This window comes from Dendrobium catenatum, unplaced genomic scaffold (genome assembly GCF_001605985.2).
Source record: "Dendrobium catenatum unplaced genomic scaffold, ASM160598v2 fragScaff_scaffold_938, whole genome shotgun sequence".
In the NCBI taxonomy this organism is placed as follows: domain Eukaryota; kingdom Viridiplantae; phylum Streptophyta; class Magnoliopsida; order Asparagales; family Orchidaceae; genus Dendrobium; species Dendrobium catenatum.
Window position 1 is genome coordinate 30,241 of NW_021319400.1, and position 23,511 is coordinate 53,751.

Here is a 23,511-nt window from a genome sequence, read left to right on the forward strand (position 1 = left end):
CATATCATTTTTTGCTCGGTGCCTAAGTTAGGTAATGTTATATACTGGATGACGTGACGTATTTTAATTGGTCTCCAGACCATCCAGTGTCCGCGCATAATAATCTCTTCAACATGACAGCATTTTGTTTGCCATACTACATATTGCATATTTGTTTGCGAGTCCCATCCATTATCATGATTTCACTTTGTTTGTAGGCAATCTCTCAATATTTTTTACATTAACATTTCTAATTTCATTCTTCATTCTTTCTCCACCTACATTCTTTCTGCATGCTCATATTTTTTTTATTATAAAAACCATAGAAAGGATGAGCGATTCACAAAATTTCTGAAGCTCACCAACCCATACTTTACAAAAGCACTTGACTACTATCACTCATTTATAAAGAAATAACAAACTGGTCACTGACAAACATATCTACAGATCTTAGTGAGATTGCATTACAGTAAGGTAGAATGGATGTCCTCGGCTCATACCAGATGAACTTCTCGTCGCATCGTCGCCGGGCCGCCCTTTGTCAGACCGACTGGATGACTGTACATTCCAGTGCAATTCATAACTCGATAGATCAAATGTCCCAGGTGAGAAAATACAGATTCTGAGAGGAACATTAGCAGTAGATAAAGGTTGCATCTTGACTGAAGTAGAGCTTGCTGCACACCAAATAAAGGGAGAAATGCTTTGTGAAGATGATGAGGATAACTTCTCAGATTGAACATTTGAGATCTCTTTTATGTCATTCGCTAAAGATACATTATGCCACCCTCCTTGATTGGTGTTAGAATCAGAAATTAGATAATCTGAAAGCTTTGTTTCGGGCATGAAATCATGGGTGATGATTCTAATGGAAACTTCAGCGTTCAGACAGTTGCAGATTGTTAATTCAAGATCAATCTCACAGAAGGAAACAGAGAAATCATGGCTCATCACTCGAGGTCCCTCCATAAGCCACCATAAAGGTATCTCGTTAGTGATGCTGCAAAACATGAAAAAAATTGTTTGTTTTAGCTCATTAAAGATCTTAGAAGCTTAGATCCGAGAAGTGTTTCAGTTCTTAGAACTTGCCTGCAGTGACATGCATGAAAGGATAAAATGCTTGGGTGTAATCCTGTAGAACTGCTATCATGGAGCTCCGAAATCAGGATGAAGTCGATGTTGCTAATACCTCCCTATATAAATAAAAAATGGAGCTCAATATAGCAAGCAAGTAAAGATATATAGATATATGATGGGATGTGAAGATAAAAATGGTAATTTTGCTTTACTGTAAACATATAATGAAACTGTGAAGCTATGAGTACTTCATAGAACAATCACCACGGATGAAAGATGAGGTGAACACAATGGAAACTAGTATAAGACAACAAACTCAGGCTTCGTTTGGGACGGCATTCTTTCTGCTTCTTAAAGCAGCCTTCTAGTACAAAAAATTTTAAATTTTTATACTAAAAAGCTGCTTTAAGAAGTAGAAAGAAAGCTGTCCCGAACAAAGCTTCAGTTTGACACATAAGCCTATGAATAGGCAACTTTAAGTTAAAATAAAAAATTATTGAAAAAAAAACCTAGAAAAAAAATTAATTTACAGGAGATGCCATGTTGGTAGGACCAAGGATTAAGAACGATTTACAAAAGTAATCCAAATTTACAGATATAACACTGAACGCAACATCTTTCACCAAAAGATAAACCTTGCAATGAGAACTCGATCAATTCAAAGCTAAAAAAAAAAACTATCATTTTACTTTTCTTTTTCAAGAATGGCTGAAAAACTTGTTAGACCGGTCCATTGGACCAGTCCAACCGGTCCAGGCGGGACCGGTTCACGGGCGGAATCGCAGAACAGGCGGAGCTTCCGCCAGAACGAGCGGCCCGACCGCTCATTTAGAGCGTTTTAGGAAGGATTTTTGGGGAGTTTCAGTGAGAAATTTGAATGTAGGGACTGTTTAGGGAATTCCTTTTGATTTGTATGCATTAAATAGTTGTTTTTTCTAGGGTTTGAGTATCTTGAATTTGGCTGAAATTTGAGATCTCTTAGATTTAGGTTTTCTTTGGGCTCTTGGCGTTGCCAGAGATTTGGGAGAGAATGATCCTCCTCTCGAATTGAGGATCAATTGTATCTTGCTATTTTATTCTTCTACCAGTAAAATACAAGCTGTTCTTCCAATTTTCTCTCAGCTTTTCCCTGTTTTTCCCACTGTTTTGCTGTTTTTCCTGCTGTGAACAGCAGTTTGCATCGAGATTTGCTGTAGAAGTGATTTGGAAATACTTGAAATCAAGTATTTCCTATCAAAACCCTGGCTTAATTTCCAATGCCTTGAATCTTAGTGACCAACATCACAAATTTGGACAGGCTAGTGTGAACAGAAGAACCAAAAACCAGCAGAAATTACAGCAAACAATAGAAAACCAGCACTTTTTCCCGTTGATTAGCTTCTGAAAAGGCGAAAAAGAACAGAAGAATGCTGAGCATATAAACCTCGGCAGTTTTTCCTTGGTGATATCTTTCTTGTTGGTGAAACTCCAGAAAAGGTGATCTGGATACATCAATCAGAACTTTTCCGTTGCCCTGAGCATCCAACTTTTCATCTTTTCCATGAAAGGCAAGCCCAGTTTCATATTCAAAGCTTTTACTACAATCCTGAACAAGGAGATCAATAAAAACTATGATAAAAAAAGTTCAAACCAGAAACATGCTTTCAAACAAATCTAAAATACTAAGGAATATGTTCTGCACTGCCAATACACATGCTTTTGTAGAATAAAAACAGCCGATAAAAATGAATAGTTGAAGCTTATTTCCTACAGGGTTCCCAATGTTTGGGCTTAAAGATGGCTCATGTCATAAATCTACCATTATTACTGTAACAGTGTGCAATTAAAAAGAAAGGCAAAGTATAGGGACCCGTTGATGTATTTAATCGAGTGCATTCCAATGGAACAATGAAGAAACTGCAAGCATGAACAATGACGAACTTACAATGTAGTCTAAAACAAAATTAAAGTAGGAGGGTGAATAAACGTAAGCTAATCACAGCTTGCAATGATTGAGAGAACCAAATAAAGAAGAAAATAATGCAATTACAAGATGATAAATAGCGCAGCTTGGAAATGTGTTACTGTGCAGTGGAGAGAGTGTGTTACGTGGGAGGTCAGAGCTTTCAATAGGTACATAACAAGAAGGATGACGAGAAAAACCTAAAACATCAACGACCAAGTACAAAAGAAGGAAGAATAACCATAGGAGAGGATTGCCTGATGAATAGAGTGTGTTACGTGAGAGGTCAGAGCTTTCAATAGGTACATAACAAGAAGGATGACGAGAAAAACCTAAAACATCGACGACCAAGTACAAGAGGAGGAAGAATAACCATAGGAGAGGATTGCCTGATGAATAGCATTTAGAAAGCTTTAAATTGCATAGCATTGTCTGATTGCTTAAAACTTACCTCTTCAATTCACACACAACAAAATATATATCTAAATTCTTTTCCAGATGCATTTCTGTTAATGCCTTGCAGATGAGAAGCACAAATTCACCAAATGACATTAATGTTGAACTCAAGGACACTAGTTAATTGACATGGAAAACACTAATGTATCACATTTTTTAAAAAAATTGTCCTCCTAAAACCAGAGACCTTGTTTCACTTGCCATTTGTCATTCTCAGTTCAAACTTATGTCTTTATATTAGGGTTCACATACCTTCAGCTTAAAGAAGCAAGATAAAGCTTGACCAGCATGTAAAACCTTTAAAGGGCTAATAGTTTCATTTGCAGGCAGCCTTGAAATACCCAACTCATCGCCAACACATGACAACTGTTGCATAGAGAAACTCTCTGTACTTGTCCTGTTCATGATATCCATCCGCATAAGGAACTCCTGTAACTTTGATGGACATGGAGCTATATGGATTGATAAATCTAATGATGGCAAAACCTGAAAGAAGAAAAAAATACGGACATGGTTATTAATGACTAATAACGTCATTTTTCAATAAGGAAGCACTAGGACCTCCAAATACACCTAGAGAACCATAAAAGTACCGAATTCACAACATACCATTAATTATAAAGATGAGAAATGACCATCAAGCTAGGGTATAAATATCACTAAAAGGATGGATCCTTACAAAACTTACAACCATCCAAATTATCAATAGTTATGATCTCAATGTCCCTAATACAAAAATACAAATTTAGACGAAAATTAAAGAATTAAAAGTGGTTCAATTAGCTTTAGAAATCGCCTGCAAGATTCCTTTTTTTGTAATTAAATCATCTAAGAAAGATAAAGAGATCATTACGTAATTAAAATAGGTTAATAAAATGTAAAGGTAATCAACATCTTTCAATGAGGCAAATGCATGATAAAAAGTTTTTCGTAATCATTATGATTTCACTACCATAATTTGAACATTCTTTTATGCTCGTTCCAGAAAAATTGAAAAAAGAAAATATTACGAAGAGTTCATAAGCTATTACCTCCAAATCATAATGCATACGCAATGTCCTATAGATCATGTCACTAGAACAACTTTCAATTTCGTAATATACAGATAGATATAAGGAAATCTTTCCAGAAAAACTAGCGTGAAACCAGAGAGGCCAATAAAATGCAGCTCCTCCTTCTATAGTCACATCCTGCAGAGGGAAAGATGATCAATTTTTAAACCAACAATAAATATGCCCAATTAAATATAATACAACAGAAAAAAAAAATCCCCTTTCCTACTCACATTGGGGAAATAAAACAAAAGGTTCTTAAACTTCTGAGCATTAGCCGGAGCTTCCATACTTTTTGAAAATTTCTGCTTTTCAAGATAGCATGGAAAATCCATGTTAAAGTCTTCCAAATTCCCTGGACTCAAGAATCTCGGATGACTGATTGCCATTCTCATGTTCTGCAAGTCCATGTATGTCCTATTAAGCCAAACTTAATCTTCAAAAATAAAATAATAAAAACAGATGCAAAGGGTCCGATAAAAAGAAGCAGGAAAACAAACCAATGAGAAACAATTTCACCAGTTTCAGCACTTATAATGTAGTATATTACAAGTATTTAGAATTTTTAATTGACTAGTACATGGGAGTACTAAGATTATAGAGGCTTCTATGCAAGCAGAGAAATATTAGGAGGCCACTAGACCTACTCAGAGATGTCAATCATACCTTAACAGAGTATTCTGATTGATTTCTGAGCTCCATCCTAAGAAGCCTAAAATCACCTGCAAATGTAGTTCCAGGCAAGTTGTGGATGCATCCTTCAAGTTTTGGCAGACCCTGAAGAGAAAAAAGATTGATTGACTTTTCATTTCTTAAAAAAGGGAGGAAGAAAGCTAAAAGCCAGGAAAAAGGCAACAACCTTGATGACAATAAAATTAAGAATTCCCCCAGAAGAATTCCTGGCTACTCGTTTTCCTTTCTTATGTTTCATTTTCATATTAGGCTCAAAGTAATGATATCCAACAACAAGTTCAGATAACTTCCATCTAACTCCAAGTACTTTCAGCACTCCTTCTATTTTTGGCGTAGCATCAAGTTGTATCTAAAAAAAAAAACTGATAAATTATTTTAGAACACTAGGTAAACATGATCATGGAGTGTTATACTTGGAAAAGACTGGCTTTTGAACATAGAACTGTGATTTTACATATTTGGAGAAGATACATAGCTTCAAAAACAAGTGCAATACAAACTTACTGAGGATTTAACATGTAAGGCAGTTCAATCACTAGCATTTTCACAAGACAAGAAGGCTATAAGACAATGATAGCTCTTAATGATTTATAATAGTTAATATCATAGGAAACCACAGCATATCACGTTATGCACTCAATACCAGGAGTAGCTAAAAAATAAAAACCAGTGTTATATTGAATATCCAACAAAGCAAGGTCTCCATCAATGAAGAGTAACATCTTGATGGTTATTCTGCAAATACAAAGTATGAGGATGCGAATTATGCTTCCAATAATCCACTAAAGAATATTCTAAAGCATGTACTCATCTATGATGCACCAACACTTCTCTTCAAAGAGGTGTGCAGTGTCCGACAAGTATCCGACACGACACGCATCCGACATTCCTCCAACACGTGTCGGACACGCCGAAAACGTGTTCAATTAAAAAAATATTAAATACAAATTGGACACGCGTATCTTAAATATTTTATATTTTTTGTTTTAAACACGTATCTTAAATACAAATTTGATACTCAATGCTAGCAATTTCTACACCCACAACTTAGATATCTCAACTTTGTCCAACGCCTTCTGAACATCGACAACCAACGCCTTCTCAACATCGACAATAAATGCCCTCTTAACATTGACGCCCAATATTTACTTCATAACATCAATTCCTGACTCTCGACAGCATTATCATCTCCTCTCTCGATGACTAATAAATGACATCAACGCCCGACTCTCGACATCCTAATATTAATCATTTTAAGCTCAAATTCTAGTTAAATGATTTATTATTTCTAAATTATTTTAAAATTATAATTATTTAATTTTTATACACTATTTTTAAAATATAAAACTATAATATCATGTCCAACCCATGTCCGTATCCTATATTATCAATAATTGATGTGCCCCGTTTATGTGTCGTCGTGTCCATGTATGTGCATCGTAGGTACTCATTAAGTGACAGGGTCTGAAAAAATGAATCAGAAAAACAAGTGTTAAATTCCAGCCATCCCTTGGCCCTTGATCTTACGGCCAAAATGGGGATCTGTGGGCGTTGTTAAATCTCAGTCGTCCCTTTGCCCGTGATCCCACGGCTTACCTAGATCACACCAATCTCCTTCTATATTTGGGTGGCTGATTTAGGAAGGATTATATTAAGGCAATTATGCATGATTATGTAGTTATTTGTTTCTGTATTAAGACATATTTTATAGATCTATAAATAGGGATAATTTTGTACATTAAAATTAAGTCTTTTACTTCTCCAATTCTTTGAATTTAACATGATATCAGAGCCTAAGGAGATATAATCAGTTTGTCCCACCACCGGCCTTCATTGTCATTACCATTGGCAGATCTTGCATATAGAGGAGACGGGACCTTGCGCCTTCGATCCCTGAGATATACCAATCGGAGGAAGCAGAGAGGAGCGGCCTTCATTTCCCTTGCTTCTTGGACAGAGATCGAACGAGAGTCGAGCCTCTAGTGCCCTCTGTATCATGCGTGCGACCAAAGAAAGTTGAGACAAGAGTCTCGCGTACATCTATAATGGCGACATCCATTGCATCTAGGCGAGATTGTGCATGCGGCCAGAGAAAGCGGAGATGGAATCTCACGTGCAGCAGCATGCAGAGAAGGATCGTGCATCTGGATAGGATCATGCGTGCGACGAAAGGAACCTCTCTCACGTACATGAGAAAGAACGCATGCGGCAAGAAGATCAGCCGTGAAAACCCATTCGTGCATATGAACTGAGCGAAATAGAAGCGCCGCCTCCAAACAAGAGTTGTTATAGTTCCTGATCTACTCAACAAGAATCAGCTTTCATTGTCGTTGTCAGAATTCAAAGGGTAAAATTCCATGAAGCCTTCATTGCTATCCAGGATCTTGCAAATAGCCTTCACTCCTATCACTTGGCACCACAATGCTGAAATGAATTCCTCCCAGAGCGTGTTGACCAAATTGAGGATCTATGGTGCATCAAGGAAGAGGGGATCTCCAAAATATGCAACTTTTCTATCGCTTAAATGAGAAGAACTATCTGAAGTAGTAGTAATTTGTGAAGACTTACTTGAAAGGGAAAGGAAAGTTGAATCGCCTCCTTGGAGTAGGAGCAAAAAAGGAGATCCTAATTTTTTTAACATGGGATAAAACGTACTCCATTATTATGTCATGGTTGTGGAATTTCGTGTCTCAAAAAATTAGTGATACTTTTATTTTCCTGACTACTGCTAAACGGCATATGGGATGCTGCCAGACAAACCTTCTCAAAAGCTCGGGATGTTGAAACAAAATCAAGATGGAAGCGTGCTCAGGGCGTACAAGAGGCTTCTAGACCACGGAAGTGCAAGAAAGGCTTGGATGACACAATTGTTGGTTCAAAGATAAAAAAATTGGTGGCCAAATGATCATAGGTTTTATGATGATATTGTCGATTCTTTTAATTAAAGTACAAGAATGCATAAAATTATATATGATGCTGATGCAGAGGTGCTACTCCTAAAGAAAGAGCAGTGGGAGTTTATTGAAGGTGAAACCAAGATGCATGGGGCGCAGGAAAATGATGAAACCGATGTTGCAGATATTCTTACCAAGGGACTTGATAACTCTACCTTTTTTGGACTTATTACCTTACTGAGAATGATAGATCTGTATTCCCCAACTTGAGGGGAGTGTTAAATCCTAGCCTTCCCTTAGTTTGTTTCCACGACCAACATGGAGATCAGTGGGAGGCTCACTTGGATCACCCGAATAAATCTCAGCCATCCCTTAGCCCTTGATCACACGACCAACATGGGGATCCGCGAGAGGCTCACCTAGATCATGCCGATCTCCTTCTATATTTGGGAGTCTGTTTAGGAAGGATTATATTAAATCAATAATGCATAATTCTATAGTTATTTGTTTCTTTATTAAGACATCTTAAATAGATCTATAAATAAGGATAATTTTGTATAATAAAATTAAGTCTTTTTCCTCCTTGATTCTTTGAATTTAACAAAATCTATCCCATATTTTTTATTAGATGGGCCTTTATCAATATGTGGATTTTGAGAAATTCATCATAGTTACGTCTCTAGAATTGGTGCCCGAGTACTCTAAAATAAAAACCAAGAAGAACACCACTTGAGCCAAGGCTTTTAAATAAGATAATCAAAATAGATTTCCATTTTTAGAGCCAAACAAGCAACTAGCCAATAGCACTCATTAATTCATCCTGCATGTCATTTTCACGAAACCTAAGACAAGTGCTACTATGAACAGTTCATAATAGTTGTCGTGTGCAATAGAGATAACACGGCCATCATCGGGGTAAACTCGCTTCACAATTGTTAAAAATTTCTTTTTGGTTAGTACCAACAAGCACATCACTTGCAAATTCATGCTAGACTTGTAGTCAATAGGTGAATTCTCATATGACCTCTTTGATCATTGCATATTTTTATTAAATTTTATATGGAGTCAAATTACACCTAGTGATAAAAGATATAAAAAATAAAAATAATAAAATAATTAAAAAATTGATATAAAAAAAATTAAAATAATTTGAAAAAATTACGACAAGCTCTTTCCTCATTGTGCATATTAAATTAGAAGCATTTTTATGAGAATGAGAATGCTGAAATAGTCACCCCATTATGATAGTTCCAAATAAATCACCTATCATCCAAACGTGTATGGGTAGCTTCTACTAAGTTACATTTACATTTCTTCAATTAATCAACTTTATATTATTTGGGATCTATTTTTAGTAAACCTTTGCAATTTGATGTTGCTATTGCCCCCATCTTTTTAGGTTATCAATAACCTTGGTCCCGATAGAAATACCGGGTACCTCTCCTCTTCATAAGAAGGTGTTGATTGATATATCGTCTTGTGGTTACTGGCAAAATGTTGAATTTGAAGGCATTTCTAACTATTGCTTTTTCTAAAATATTTTTTAACACATATACTCTAGTTACTTCAAAGCCCGTCTGGATTTAAGAAATTCAATTGATCAAGCCCAAGAAGCACATTCAAATAGCCAAACATTCATTCCACCTCAATGATTGCTACTTCTTCATTAGTTGAGGTGTGCGCTCAAAATTTAGAATAAATTGATCTCTTAAAAGTTGCAGTTAGTTTGTTCAGCTCTTTCAATCCATCAATTTCATCAACCTCATAAATGCATAATATAGATATTTATCCTCATACTTTGGAAGTTCCTCTCTCTACTATTGGTAAAGATACAAAAGATGATGATTCATTACATCCTCTTGAATCGAATGGGAGCATTATGAATGCAAACATGTAGGTGGATAGGAGATTTCATATCTTATTCATCAGATGGGGCAGTAATGAGAAAAAAAATTATCACTTACCTATTTGCATCAAGCTTCAAGATAGGCGGGCAATTGAACTTACACAACATGATATTTTTATTTAATGCTATTAAACATTTTTTTCTCTGTCAATTTTTAATAATTGCCCTTGTTATACTTCTATCATTGCCTTGTTATGAATTTGAACCACTTTTTACTATTTGATACAACAAAATAATAGCGTAAAAACACAACCTTCCTTTCTTAAAACATTGACAAACATAAGCAAGATAACAATAATATTAACACAAAGGCACAATACAACTTATAAAAACTTAAGAATGATACAGTGGAAGGGTAACTTGTGGAGAGAAGAACTAGGTAGAAGACTTAGAAGTAGGGAAGAAGAGCTCTCAAGCTTTGGAAGAAAACACTCAAGTTTTTAGAGATAAATATCCACTTCACCAACCTCCCAACAGCAGCCAACATGTCATTTAAATAGGGGAAAGAAGCTCAAAAGACAACCAAAGCAGCCAATATCTCAAAAAAATAGCCCCCAATCAGCCACAACTCTCCAAACACCAAATAGCCAAAGAAACATGAGCCAAGCCCATTTAGATGAATTTCAGCCCAATAATAAATACCCAAGGAATATTTTTTTCCTACATCACTATTTAGGACGTATTTTCTCAACTTCGATTATATTTTTTTCAAACAAAAAAAAAACCCCCCAATCAGCCACAACTCTCCAAACACCAAATAGCCAAAGAAACATGAGCCAAGCCCATTTAGATGAATTTCAGCCCAATAATAAATACCCAAGGAATATTTTTTTCCTACATCACTATTTAGGACGTATTTTCTCAACTTCGATTATATTTTTTTCAAACATTATACAAAATGGGTTTTTAACTTAGATAAACATTTGCAAGTAGATTTGCTGCTACTCGTATCTCAAGGTCTTTTATAAACACTTTTTTTTTTGTAAAAAGGAATGTTACCTTGTTGGAAAAGGTGTGGATTAGCTTACAATCTTCTAGATATTTGCAAAAAATAATCTATAAAAGCACCCCCCCCCCTCCCCCCATGTTGTTCTTTCTATAAAGTCATTCGATATATACTTTTTTAATTATTTTAAGACTTATCAAGATCTAAGAACATCAAACATTCGGCCATAAGAGGGACTTTCAAATGGAAAAACCCTTCCTACTACTGTAACAATTGATGCTCCTCGCCCATCGCTCAAATTTGCATTCAGAATTTAGAACCAATTTACTTACCTCTAAAACCGAGGCCTATAAAGCCTGCTACTATCAGCAAAATAAAAGCATTCACTTCTTTTGCAAGTAAGTCAATAGAATTTGATTCTCTACTGGAAATTCCCCTTATACTTTGTAACCTAAAGATTATGATTGGACCATTATAAGTTATGATGTTTTAATATATAGAATTTTCAAATCATATTCGTTAAATAATAATACATTTAAAAAAAAATATTCGCAAGGGCATACGAGTACTTAAAATTGTCCCCTCTATGCTATGAAGAGCGTGTACATGGCCTACCCGTCTCGGAGCATGTACAGGGCCTACCCGTGCAAGCGTCGCATCGGATTTCCTCCCACCACGCTATAAAGAGTGTGTATAAAGGGTCCTCCAGCTCGCAGCAAATGCCAAAAACTAGATTGTTTCTGGAGGACTTGAGTTTGAAACCATTATACCTAAGTGACGACAAAAATCAAAAATATGCACAAAAGAAAATCTCCTCCCTCTTTCTCCTTTTTTCCCCTCTCTCCTCTTCCTTTTTTTTTTTGCATTTTATTCTTTCTTTTTCCACACACACTATATATATAGTGAGCTGGAACGAAAGGACTTGCGATTTCATTGGCTTGAAGGAGAATAGGTAATCGATACAGTGAGCTAAAACGAACCATGTGGTTTGAGGCTATGGGGGTCTCAGAAGTCGAGTGAACTGAAGGCGGTAGCTCGTGGGAAGTTTGGCTCCATGTGTGTTATCGATAACTTATGAAAAGCTAAGCAAGACTACTATTTGCTGAAGGGAGCAAGCAGGTCGATTGCTGTGGAGACTGGAGAATGGCTTTAGAGGGAGTCAGGTGCAGATCGATACTAGAGGCATAACTAGGGCCGAATTCTGAATGTTGGATGGGAAGCTACAGGCGGGAGGGAACTTATGCGAGCGAGATCTAGAGTTTGGAGAAAGAATTGAATCCCTCGAGTGTAGTGGCTCGTGAGTTATGCAGCTATGGGAGGTAAGGTTAGAACGTGAGACTTGCGGTAGACATAGGAAGATGGAGGTAATGTTTGATACAGGGTTTCGTGCAAAGGGTGTTAACGGAAGCTTGTGCGAGTTTAGCTGAAGGCTCGTGTGTGGAAGAAATAGGATTCACAGAGATGAGAAGCAAACAACACCGAATATACAGTGCTTTCGGTCGGATTTGAGCGGGTTTTTCGAAGGTGTGCATATATATTTTTTTAATTTGATTTTTTTTTTGGATTTGCTGTAGAGGTTAACATTATCTCGTGTTGTTTTCCTATACTTTTTAATGACTCACCATTTGGCTTTATGATGGATGTATTTGATCATTTTTCTGTAATCTAGCAATTCTTGATAATTTCCCTTCTTGTACTCATATTATCATCTTGTTATAAAATTGCACTTAAAAAAAAATCTCAAACCGCTTTTATTAGTTTCATTTCTTGTAGTCATGGCTAGAGTCCTAGTAGAAATGAGTGTTAATATCCCTTTGGAGAAGAAGATTTGAATTGGTTTCATAACTCGTGATTACTAATAGGAGGTGGAATTTGACTGCATTCCATCGTAATTTTCTTCTTGTATTGGTCCCAACTTCATAGGTTTCTTCTAAGCTCATCCAAAATTGCAGATATCATATTTTATTAATGAGAAATAGCCCAAAATAATCCTTCAACTATTTGCATATAACCAATTTAGTCCAAAAGAACCACATTTATACAATTTAATTGATGGGGACATCAGATTTCGACACGTGTACCATCGCCGGAGGCGCAGATTGATGGCCACGATCCAGAGTCTCTATTTTTGATGTATTCGCATTTTATGTTATTTCCTTTATTTTCCTAGTTTGCCCCTGAGGGCATTGTTTCACTTATGTAGCCCTGAGGGCATTTACGTCATTTTATTTTATATTTATTTTGGGCCTCTTTATATGAGGCATGAGGGATTGTAATAGTTAGTTTTTTATGAAATGAAATTTACTACTTGTTCTCTTTGTGAGTTCCTCCCTCCAAGATCTCTTAGAGAGTTCGTCGGAAAAACTAGATCTCTTTGTGAGTTCTAGTTTTCATACTACCTAATCTTGTGGAAATTCAAGGTGAAGATAATTGAGGTTAGTAAATCCGTAGTCGTCGAATTCCTAGAACTCCATTTCTCCCTCCCCTTGCTCTTGCCGCCGCCTCCTCCAAGTGACCCAATACCGCCGGCCTGAAATTTAGCCGCCGCCGGCCAGCCCCCAACGGCCAGCAGCTGGCCACCCGCCGAACAGCCCAGCAGCCCATTTCCGCCGCCTCCCCTTCTTGGAGCTTCCCACCGTTTGAATTTCAAATCTCATGAGTTATTAACTTTCCTAATTGGTGATTATGCAATTAATCCAGCCCATTAAAGAGATTAAATCCAAATTTGGTCTCCCTCTCAATTTTAAATTTTGGGAAGTTACTTAAGCTCTAATTAAATCTGAAATTAAAAATTCAGATCTAATTGATTTACTTACTTAAACTTGGGCCCCACTCTCATAACCCCTTAATCCCTCTTCCCCCTCCTCATATGGCCGGCCCCCTTTATTGGCCTTCTCTCTCTTCCAAATGACATAAATACACCAATAAATCAGCCCAAATTCCTTCCCCTTTGCCGCCCCATCAATCCCTTTGGAATTAATTTGAATTCCTCAAATTAATTCCCTCCCACCTCTATTAAAAACTGAAACTACGGCAGAATTTTCAGTTTACTGTCGTTGGAGCCTTTCTCTAGTTGATGATCTCAAGCTCTCAAGGCAATTCCTCTCCTCCTACAACCCGCCACCTTTTCCCTCTCCCTTCCCAACTATTATGCATTCATCCCTCCCGGCAAGATGCATGGCGGATCCGGAGCTAGAATGGGGGCTTGTGTTTGACGCCCACGGTAATCTTGACGTCCTACAATCGCCGTTTTTCGACGCGGGATTTGACTCCGACGACGACACCGTTGGAACTTCCTTGGATCGGATCCTACCGACCCTCATACACGTCATCGACAGACAACGTCCAGACTCCGAGTGGATCATTGACAGTCGCCCACCCGCTCCTCCAATTCCGACTTCTTCCCCGGCGACGAGTCCCCTTGGTATCACCTGTCTACTAATGGCATCGTTGAGTTTGCTTACAATCCTCCTCCGCTAGCCCTATTTTCGAGAGTAATTAAAGGACCTCAAGGTGAAGGATCTATATATTAAACGTGTGGCTTTTGTTTTCCTAGCTATTTACATTACTTGTATTTCTTTTGGTTTTATTGCGTAAAACAAAGGCACAATACAACTTATAAAAACTTAAGAATGATACAGTGGAAGGGTAACTTGTGGAGAGAAGAACTAGGTAGAAGACTTAGAAGTAGGGAAGAAGAGCTCTCAAGCTTTGGAAGAAAACACTCAAGTTTTTAGAGATAAATATCCACTTCACCAACCTCCCAACAGCAGCCAACATGTCATTTAAATAGGGGAAAGAAGCTCAAAAGACAACCAAAGCAGCCAATATCTCAAAAAAATAGCCCCCAATCAGCCACAACTCTCCAAACACCAAATAGCCAAAGAAACATGAGCCAAGCCCATTTAGATGAATTTCAGCCCAATAATAAATACCCAAGGAATATTTTTTTCCTACATCACTATTTAGGACGTATTTTCTCAACTTCGATTATATTTTTTTCAAACATTATACAAAATGGGTTTTTAACTTAGATAAACATTTGCAAGTAGATTTGCTGCTACTCGTATCTCAAGGTCTTTTATAAACACTTTTTTTTTTTGTAAAAAGGAATGTTACCTTGTTGGAAAAGGTGTGGATTAGCTTACAATCTTCTAGATATTTGCAAAAAATAATCTATAAAAGCACCCCCCCCCTCCCCCCATGTTCTTTCTATAAAGTCATTCGATATATACTTTTTTAATTATTTTAAGACTTATCAAGATCTAAGAACATCAAACATTCGGCCATAAGAGGGACTTTCAAATGGAAAAACCCTTCCTACTACTGTAACAATTGATGCTCCTCGCCCATCGCTCAAATTTGCATTCAGAATTTAGAACCAATTTACTTACCTCTAAAACCGAGGCCTATAAAGCCTGCTACTATCAGCAAAATAAAAGCATTCACTTCTTTTGCAAGTAAGTCAATAGAATTTGATTCTCTACTGGAAATTCCCCTTATACTTTGTAACCTAAAGATTATGATTGGACCATTATAAGTTATGATGTTTTAATATATAGAATTTTCAAATCATATTCGTTAAATAATAATACATTTAAAAAAAAATATTCGCAAGGGCATACGAGTACTTAAAATTGTCCCCTCTATGCTATGAAGAGCGTGTACATGGCCTACCCGTCTCGGAGCATGTACAGGGCCTACCCGTGCAAGCGTCGCATCGGATTTCCTCCCACCACGCTATAAAGAGTGTGTATAAAGGGTCCTCCAGCTCGCAGCAAATGCCAAAAACTAGATTGTTTCTGGAGGACTTGAGTTTGAAACCATTATACCTAAGTGACGACAAAAATCAAAAATATGCACAAAAGAAAATCTCCTCCCTCTTTCTCCTTTTTTCCCCTCTCTCCTCTTCCTTTTTTTTTTTGCATTTTATTCTTTCTTTTTCCACACACACTATATATATAGTGAGCTGGAACGAAAGGACTTGCGATTTCATTGGCTTGAAGGATAATAGGTAATCGATACAGTGAGCTAAAACGAACCATGTGGTTTGAGGCTATGGGGGTCTCAGAAGTCGAGTGAACTGAAGGCGGTAGCTCGTGGGAAGTTTGGCTCCATGTGTGTTATCGATAACTTATGAAAAGCTAAGCAAGACTACTATTTGCTGAAGGGAGCAAGCAGGTCGATTGCTGTGGAGACTGGAGAATGGCTTTAGAGGGAGTCAGGTGCAGATCGATACTAGAGGCATAACTAGGGCCGAATTCTGAATGTTGGATGGGAAGCTACAGGCGGGAGGGAACTTATGCGAGCGAGATCTAGAGTTTGGAGAAAGAATTGAATCCCTCGAGTGTAGTGGCTCGTGAGTTATGCAGCTATGGGAGGTAAGGTTAGAACGTGAGACTTGCGGTAGACATAGGAAGATGGAGGTAATGTTTGATACAGGGTTTCGTGCAAAGGGTGTTAACGGAAGCTTGTGCGAGTTTAGCTGAAGGCTCGTGTGTGGAAGAAATAGGATTCACAGAGATGAGAAGCAAACAACACCGAATATACAGTGCTTTCGGTCGGATTTGAGCGGGTTTTTCGAAGGTGTGCATATATATTTTTTTAATTTGATTTTTTTTTTGGATTTGCTGTAGAGGTTAACATTATCTCGTGTTGTTTTCCTATACTTTTTAATGACTCACCATTTGGCTTTATGATGGATGTATTTGATCATTTTTCTGTAATCTAGCAATTCTTGATAATTTCCCTTCTTGTACTCATATTATCATCTTGTTATAAAATTGCACTTAAAAAAAAATCTCAAACCGCTTTTATTAGTTTCATTTCTTGTAGTCATGGCTAGAGTCCTAGTAGAAATGAGTGTTAATATCCCTTTGGAGAAGAAGATTTGAATTGGTTTCATAACTCGTGATTACTAATAGGAGGTGGAATTTGACTGCATTCCATCGTAATTTTCTTCTTGTATTGGTCCCAACTTCATAGGTTTCTTCTAAGCTCATCCAAAATTGCAGATATCATATTTTATTAATGAGAAATAGCCCAAAATAATCCTTCAACTATTTGCATATAACCAATTTAGTCCAAAAGAACCACATTTATACAATTTAATTGATGGGGACATCAGATTTCGACACGTGTACCATCGCCGGAGGCGCAGATTGATGGCCACGATCCAGAGTCTCTATTTTTGATGTATTCGCATTTTATGTTATTTCCTTTATTTTCCTAGTTTGCCCCTGAGGGCATTGTTTCACTTATGTAGCCCTGAGGGCATTTACGTCATTTTATTTTATATTTATTTTGGGCCTCTTTATATGAGGCATGAGGGATTGTAATAGTTAGTTTTTTATGAAATGAAATTTACTACTTGTTCTCTTTGTGAGTTCCTCCCTCCAAGATCTCTTAGAGAGTTCGTCGGAAAAACTAGATCTCTTTGTGAGTTCTAGTTTTCATACTACCTAATCTTGTGGAAATTCAAGGTGAAGATAATTGAGGTTAGTAAATCCGTAGTCGTCGAATTCCTAGAACTCCATTTCTCCCTCCCCTTGCTCTTGCCGCCGCCTCCTCCAAGTGACCCAATACCGCCGGCCTGAAATTTAGCCGCCGCCGGCCAGCCCCCAACGGCCAGCAGCTGGCCACCCGCCGAACAGCCCAGCAGCCCATTTCCGCCGCCTCCCCTTCTTGGAGCTTCCCACCGTTTGAATTTCAAATCTCATGAGTTATTAACTTTCCTAATTGGTGATTATGCAATTAATCCAGCCCATTAAAGAGATTAAATCCAAATTTGGTCTCCCTCTCAATTTTAAATTTTGGGAAGTTACTTAAGCTCTAATTAAATCTGAAATTAAAAATTCAGATCTAATTGATTTACTTACTTAAACTTGGGCCCCACTCTCATAACCCCTTAATCCCTCTTCCCCCTCCTCATATGGCCGGCCCCCTTTATTGGCCTTCTCTCTCTTCCAAATGACATAAATACACCAATAAATCAGCCCAAATTCCTTCCCCTTTGCCGCCCCATCAATCCCTTTGGAATTAATTTGAATTCCTCAAATTAATTCCCTCCCACCTCTATTAAAAACTGAAACTACGGCAGAATTTTCAGTTTACTGTCGTTGGAGCCTTTCTCTAGTTGATGATCTCAAGCTCTCAAGGCAATTCCTCTCCTCCTACAACCCGCCACCTTTTCCCTCTCCCTTCCCAACTATTATGCATTCATCCCTCCCGGCAAGATGCATGGCGGATCCGGAGCTAGAATGGGGGCTTGTGTTTGACGCCCACGGTAATCTTGACGTCCTACAATCGCCGTTTTTCGACGCGGGATTTGACTCCGACGACGACACCGTTGGAACTTCCTTGGATCGGATCCTACCGACCCTCATACACGTCATCGACAGACAACGTCCAGACTCCGAGTGGATCATTGACAGTCGCCCACCCGCTCCTCCAATTCCGACTTCTTCCCCGGCGACGAGTCCCCTTGGTATCACCTGTCTACTAATGGCATCGTTGAGTTTGCTTACAATCCTCCTCCGCTAGCCCTATTTTCGAGAGTAATTAAAGGACCTCAAGGTGAAGGATCTATATATTAAACGTGTGGCTTTTGTTTTCCTAGCTATTTACATTACTTGTATTTCTTTTGGTTTTATTGCGTAAAGGTTTTATAATCTTCAATTGTAGTCAATCACCATGTCTTAATCAATCATTGCTTTTTCTTGAACCCTACTTGAGAAAGCTAGAATTTATGGTTAATATGCAAAGTTAATAGTCTATTATTAATCTCTAATTTGCAATTCTTAATCCACACATGATTGCATTACATCATTAATCCCAGAACTATGCAAAATTTAATCGAAATGCTCCATCAAGAAGAAAATGATGAAAATTGAGATATAAGATTGATCCCAACTTAGTAGTCCCTCAATTATATAAAATTTATCTCAATTTAATCCCGAAGGGACTATTTGGAAGAAGGTTTATATAGTCGATAGAAAAAAATGGATTGATGCAATAATTTGGGGCTAAATTAGCCACATAGGAATAATCCAAGGATTAATTTTGGATTTTCCCTTTTTATTAATAATGCTAGCAATCAGGATATAAGGGAAAATTCAAATGATCAACATCAGCTAAAAAGTTCTAACTACTTTTGATATGGTTTGTATACAACTTTGAACTAACATTATATCCTATCATGGAATCAAAATCATCCCTGGGTGTCATTACCACAAAGGAGGTGACCAACACCTCATTTGCACACAAGATGATGCAGTCATATGTGGCTATTTTGTCTTTCATAAGCTCGCTGTTCGTGAACTGTTCCTTGTTGATTCCTATGCTAAAGTGTTTTAATTTCTCATTAAGTGGGCAGTTTTGGGTTTATTCTATTGGCTGATTTGGGTGGCTCATTAAGGAGAGCATTTATACTTTTTTTCTCCATCTTTTAGAGAAAGGGAGAGAGATTTGTGATGATTTTTGGAAAGTGAAACCTACGAGTTTATATAGCTTGCGTGCTATTTTTTTCTACCTCCCTATCTTTTAAAACTTGTCTCAGACTTCTATCTTCTTCTTCTCTCCACGATTCTCATTCCACATGCATCTTTCTTCTCTAAATTGTAAATTTTAAGTTGTGTCGTGTCTTGTTCTATTATAAGTTATAAGTTGTGTTAGTACTTCTTTATTGTGTTTGTTTGTGTTATTTAAGGGTTTATGTGAATAAAAAAGGAAGTGTGTTTTCATTTGTATTCCTAAAGCAAGGTTTGTCTTTAGGTTGCATAACAATATAATTGATCCAAATCCTAAAGATGTATTATTTCCCTATGATCATCTTCTTGTTGGGTACATTGGTGATCTAGATTCATAATTTGATGGCTTTGATGTTAGTATTTCAACTATAGAATAATAATTGAAAAAAATGCTTCCAATTCTCTATAAACTGAGGAGCACAAATAGAAAGAAAATATATCATCACTCTCCAAGGTTTACCAGGCTTCAAACAAGATGCTTTAAATGAGGGTTATATACTTCCACCAAGACTACTCTTGCTTCATTACTATCAACTTATATTGGAAGGTGTATTTTGGTATTTTCTTTTTCAACAAGCTTTTTCTTTGCAATTGCTTGATGTTGTACTTATTTCATTAGGTGATTATTAAATTATTGCCTTAAAGAATCTCAAACCACATTTAAAATTAAATAAATAATTTCAAGCCCCTTAGATTGTTAAAAAATAAAGATATGATTCATCATATCCACACAAACAAATAATTGAATCAACACAAAGCCATTAAGTTTTCTAAGATCAAAACTCCGAGCAAATCTTAAATCCTACGAGCCGAGTTTATACCACATGCATGTATTTGGAGCTTCGTCAAGCCTTCTCTACAAAATACAAGGATATGAGCCCTAGTTTTACTAAATCCCAAACTCCAAGCCAAGTTAATACCAGATACAATTATCTTGAATCCATCATATTTTCTCAATAAAATAAGGAAATGTAAACCTCAACTTCCCTTGAATTTATGGGTCAAGTTTATTCAATATAAATAAACTTCAAATCTGACTGATCCAATTTGTTTCAAAACTAGTGGGTGATCTCTCACTTGAGTCCTCAAGGGGTGATTCGTGGGTCGAGTCTTACATCTCTAAAAGAAAACATAGAGGTGCAAAATCACACATTATAAAACAGTATTTAGAAAAGATCAAACAAAAGTAACATCCACCAAATTCAAAATCCATCCACATGCCTTAGGATGTAAGCTTTGACTTTCCCAAAATCAAGACTCATATGTTATGTGCAAACCAAATACTTACCTTATGCTCAAGATCTTCCGTTAACTCAACTGCATTCCAACTCATATCTCAAGTCAACTTGAAGGTCCCTATTAAAAGCACCTTGTAGAAGCATCATAATGTTATTAACATGAAGATGCTTAAAATAAGTAGTGAAATCTCAAGAATCGCCTTGAGTCAAACCTATGATATAGACTTCAATCTTTAGAATACACAGGATGCCTTAAGAAAAACTCTGATATAATCAGGTTGACAATTCATCCTTCTACCCATGGTTTAAAATTGCGCAATATGAGGCTCGCCTTGAGGCCCGCCTTTGCGCAATTCCAATAAAAAACGCCTTGATGCTTACGCCTCAAGTCTTTTTTATGAGGCTTGCGCCTCAACTTGGTTGAGGCCCGCCTCGCCTCACTGGCATGAGGCTTACGCCTCACGCTATATATATTAAAACTTACATAAATCTTGAAGTAAATGCCCGACATTGGACTCTATAGGAGAGGAGGAAGGGGAGAGAGTCGTTCATCATAATGATGATTCAAATAAAGAACCCCTTAGTGATGACAGTGCTGATGACTTATGAGTTCTTATGTGATATGTCATTGCTATTTATTTTTGGAAATTAGAATTATATGTTAATGAAAAGATTACTGGGATTTAGAAAAGATAGAATTTTGAGTTGAACTACATTTCATGTTGTCTTATTATTGAGATGTTTTGATTTCAGTTCATATCTTATACTTTTTTATGTTTTATATTATTCACTCATTAGTATATAAAAAATTTATCATTTTATGTTTACACAATCTTTTGATTTTGAGGCTTACGCCTCAAAACGCCTTGAGGCTTACGCCTCGCCTCACGAATGAAAAACGCCTCAATACCCGAATACGCAATTTTAAACATTGCTTCTACCATAGACAAATTACAAAACTAAATCATCAATAATTCAAAATGCACATGAATATCTTTAATCGAGAATATTCTCAAATATAATATTTGAGATGAAACAAATTATAAAAGTTAGCACCCATTGAAAGCCAATATTTCTTAAATCCAATATAAACCTCAAATAGTCCAAAATTTTGCCAATGGGAAATATATGGGAAAATGAAATGTTCTACCTTTAAAAACTTCATGTTGATCAACATAAGATTCCTAGACCCTAAAAGAGTTCTAAGAGAGGGATCATCCCTGGAGTCCCTGAGCGCTTTTACAACCCATATATTTTAAAAGCACAAAAAACTCTATTTTATTGTCATAACAGTTTACCAGAAGAAAAAATACTAGCCTGCTTGGGGAGTGAATTCAGAAAAATAGATACCTAATTACAACACGTTAGAGAATGAGGGATCTAGCCTATATCTATATGCAATTTTACCAAATTTCAACCAGCAGTTTGTTCTACTCCATTTATATCAGTTGAAAAAAAAAAAAAAACTTCAAGCATTTGATACTTGAGGGTCTAGCAGGTTCATAGGCGTGTGAGATAAGAATATTTAGCAATATGCAAAACCTACCCTTTTAGCCTCACCTCCACCAAGAACCAGATCAAACTCTGATAGGACAAGATTTGAAACATCACCAATTCTACTTCTGCAACAATCATAATAAACTGTAGTAAGAAAATCAATTCGTAAGTTCTCAGAATTCAAAATCAGGTGAAAACCAAAAAGGTTCCAGCCGAGAACAATGAAACTTAAATAGCCTGTACCTACAACTAGGAGCCTCCTTAAGTTCTTCAATATCATTGAATCCAAAAGAAGATGTACCTCCATCTGCATAGTTAACATATAAATATTATAGAAAGTTAAGAAATGCACTGACTGAATTACTGACATATAGAAGGGAAGGTGATTTACCAATCTTTGCCTCTTTAGATTTTTCACAGATATCACAAATAAGAGAAAGGCTGGAAACAGAAATTGGAATCTGAAGAGGATTTCTGAACTCAATATCGAGTTTTATTGCTTCTGCAAGCAATTAAACATAAAAATTAAGTATGCCTAGCAAAACAAAACATTAAAAAAAAACACTCTAGCAAAGTTTAAAGCATAATAAGGGTACATCGTTTAGCAAATTTATAAGTCACGCAAAAACCATCAGCCTATTTCCAATGAACTTTGCCTACTATCTCTTAGGGTATTGAGTAGCTTTTAGAACTCTAAAGCCAGCTCTTGTTTAAAAAAAAAAAAACAGAAAAGCACTCAAGTGTTGAGATAGCATGTATAAAACATGCCATTTTAAAAACGTTAACCACGCATGAAGTTGGGTTGTGAAATAAAATAATCAATCACGTAAGGTAGCATTCATAAAACTTCTTGTTTCAAAATTTCAAGTATGCTTGATGTTTTAGTGAGATAAAAAAAAAACAATTATTCAACTCCAGATAAACAACCACATTGGCATTACTAATGCAAGATTTGGCGTAGACAATACTACATGACTAAAGCAGGCCTATGATGAATAGAAATGAATGGAGAAAGGTACACAACTAACATCAAAACAACTCTACTTGTTTTCAGAAACAAAAAAATGACTTATTAAACTTGCTTTATGATTCCTTTAACCTGTTTTCTAAAAATAAAACCAAAAGCAATCCCAAACAAAGCTGGAGCTGAAGTGGCTACATCTTTCAATTTTATACATCAAAAACTGTAAGCTCTCTCAAAAACTTATAGTTATATGCATAGGTTACACACTTTTCAATATAAAATAATTGTAACACAAAATATAACCATGCTGAATATTGGTACTTTAAAATCCACAATTCC

The 23,511-nt window shown here is 36.6% G+C and overlaps 1 protein-coding gene across 1 annotated transcript in view; it reads right to left on the minus strand.

Annotated features, from left to right (window-relative positions):
• Positions 1-211: 211 nt before the first annotated feature.
• LOC110102564 (trafficking protein particle complex subunit 8) overlaps positions 212-23,511 on the minus strand; it is a 67,851-nt gene continuing 44,551 nt past the window's right edge. The window contains exons 19-29 of the mRNA XM_020830968.2: positions 22,600-22,710; positions 22,452-22,515; positions 22,258-22,333; positions 5,366-5,548; positions 5,173-5,283; positions 4,740-4,904; positions 4,486-4,644; positions 3,707-3,940; positions 2,480-2,641; positions 1,069-1,172; positions 212-979 (exon numbers count right to left, since the gene is read on the minus strand). Coding sequence (XP_020686627.1) covers positions 430-979; positions 1,069-1,172; positions 2,480-2,641; positions 3,707-3,940; positions 4,486-4,644; positions 4,740-4,904; positions 5,173-5,283; positions 5,366-5,548; positions 22,258-22,333; positions 22,452-22,515; positions 22,600-22,710 — 1,919 coding nt within the window. The 3' untranslated portion in view covers positions 212-429. The remainder of the gene's footprint in view (positions 980-1,068; positions 1,173-2,479; positions 2,642-3,706; positions 3,941-4,485; positions 4,645-4,739; positions 4,905-5,172; positions 5,284-5,365; positions 5,549-22,257; positions 22,334-22,451; positions 22,516-22,599; positions 22,711-23,511) is intronic.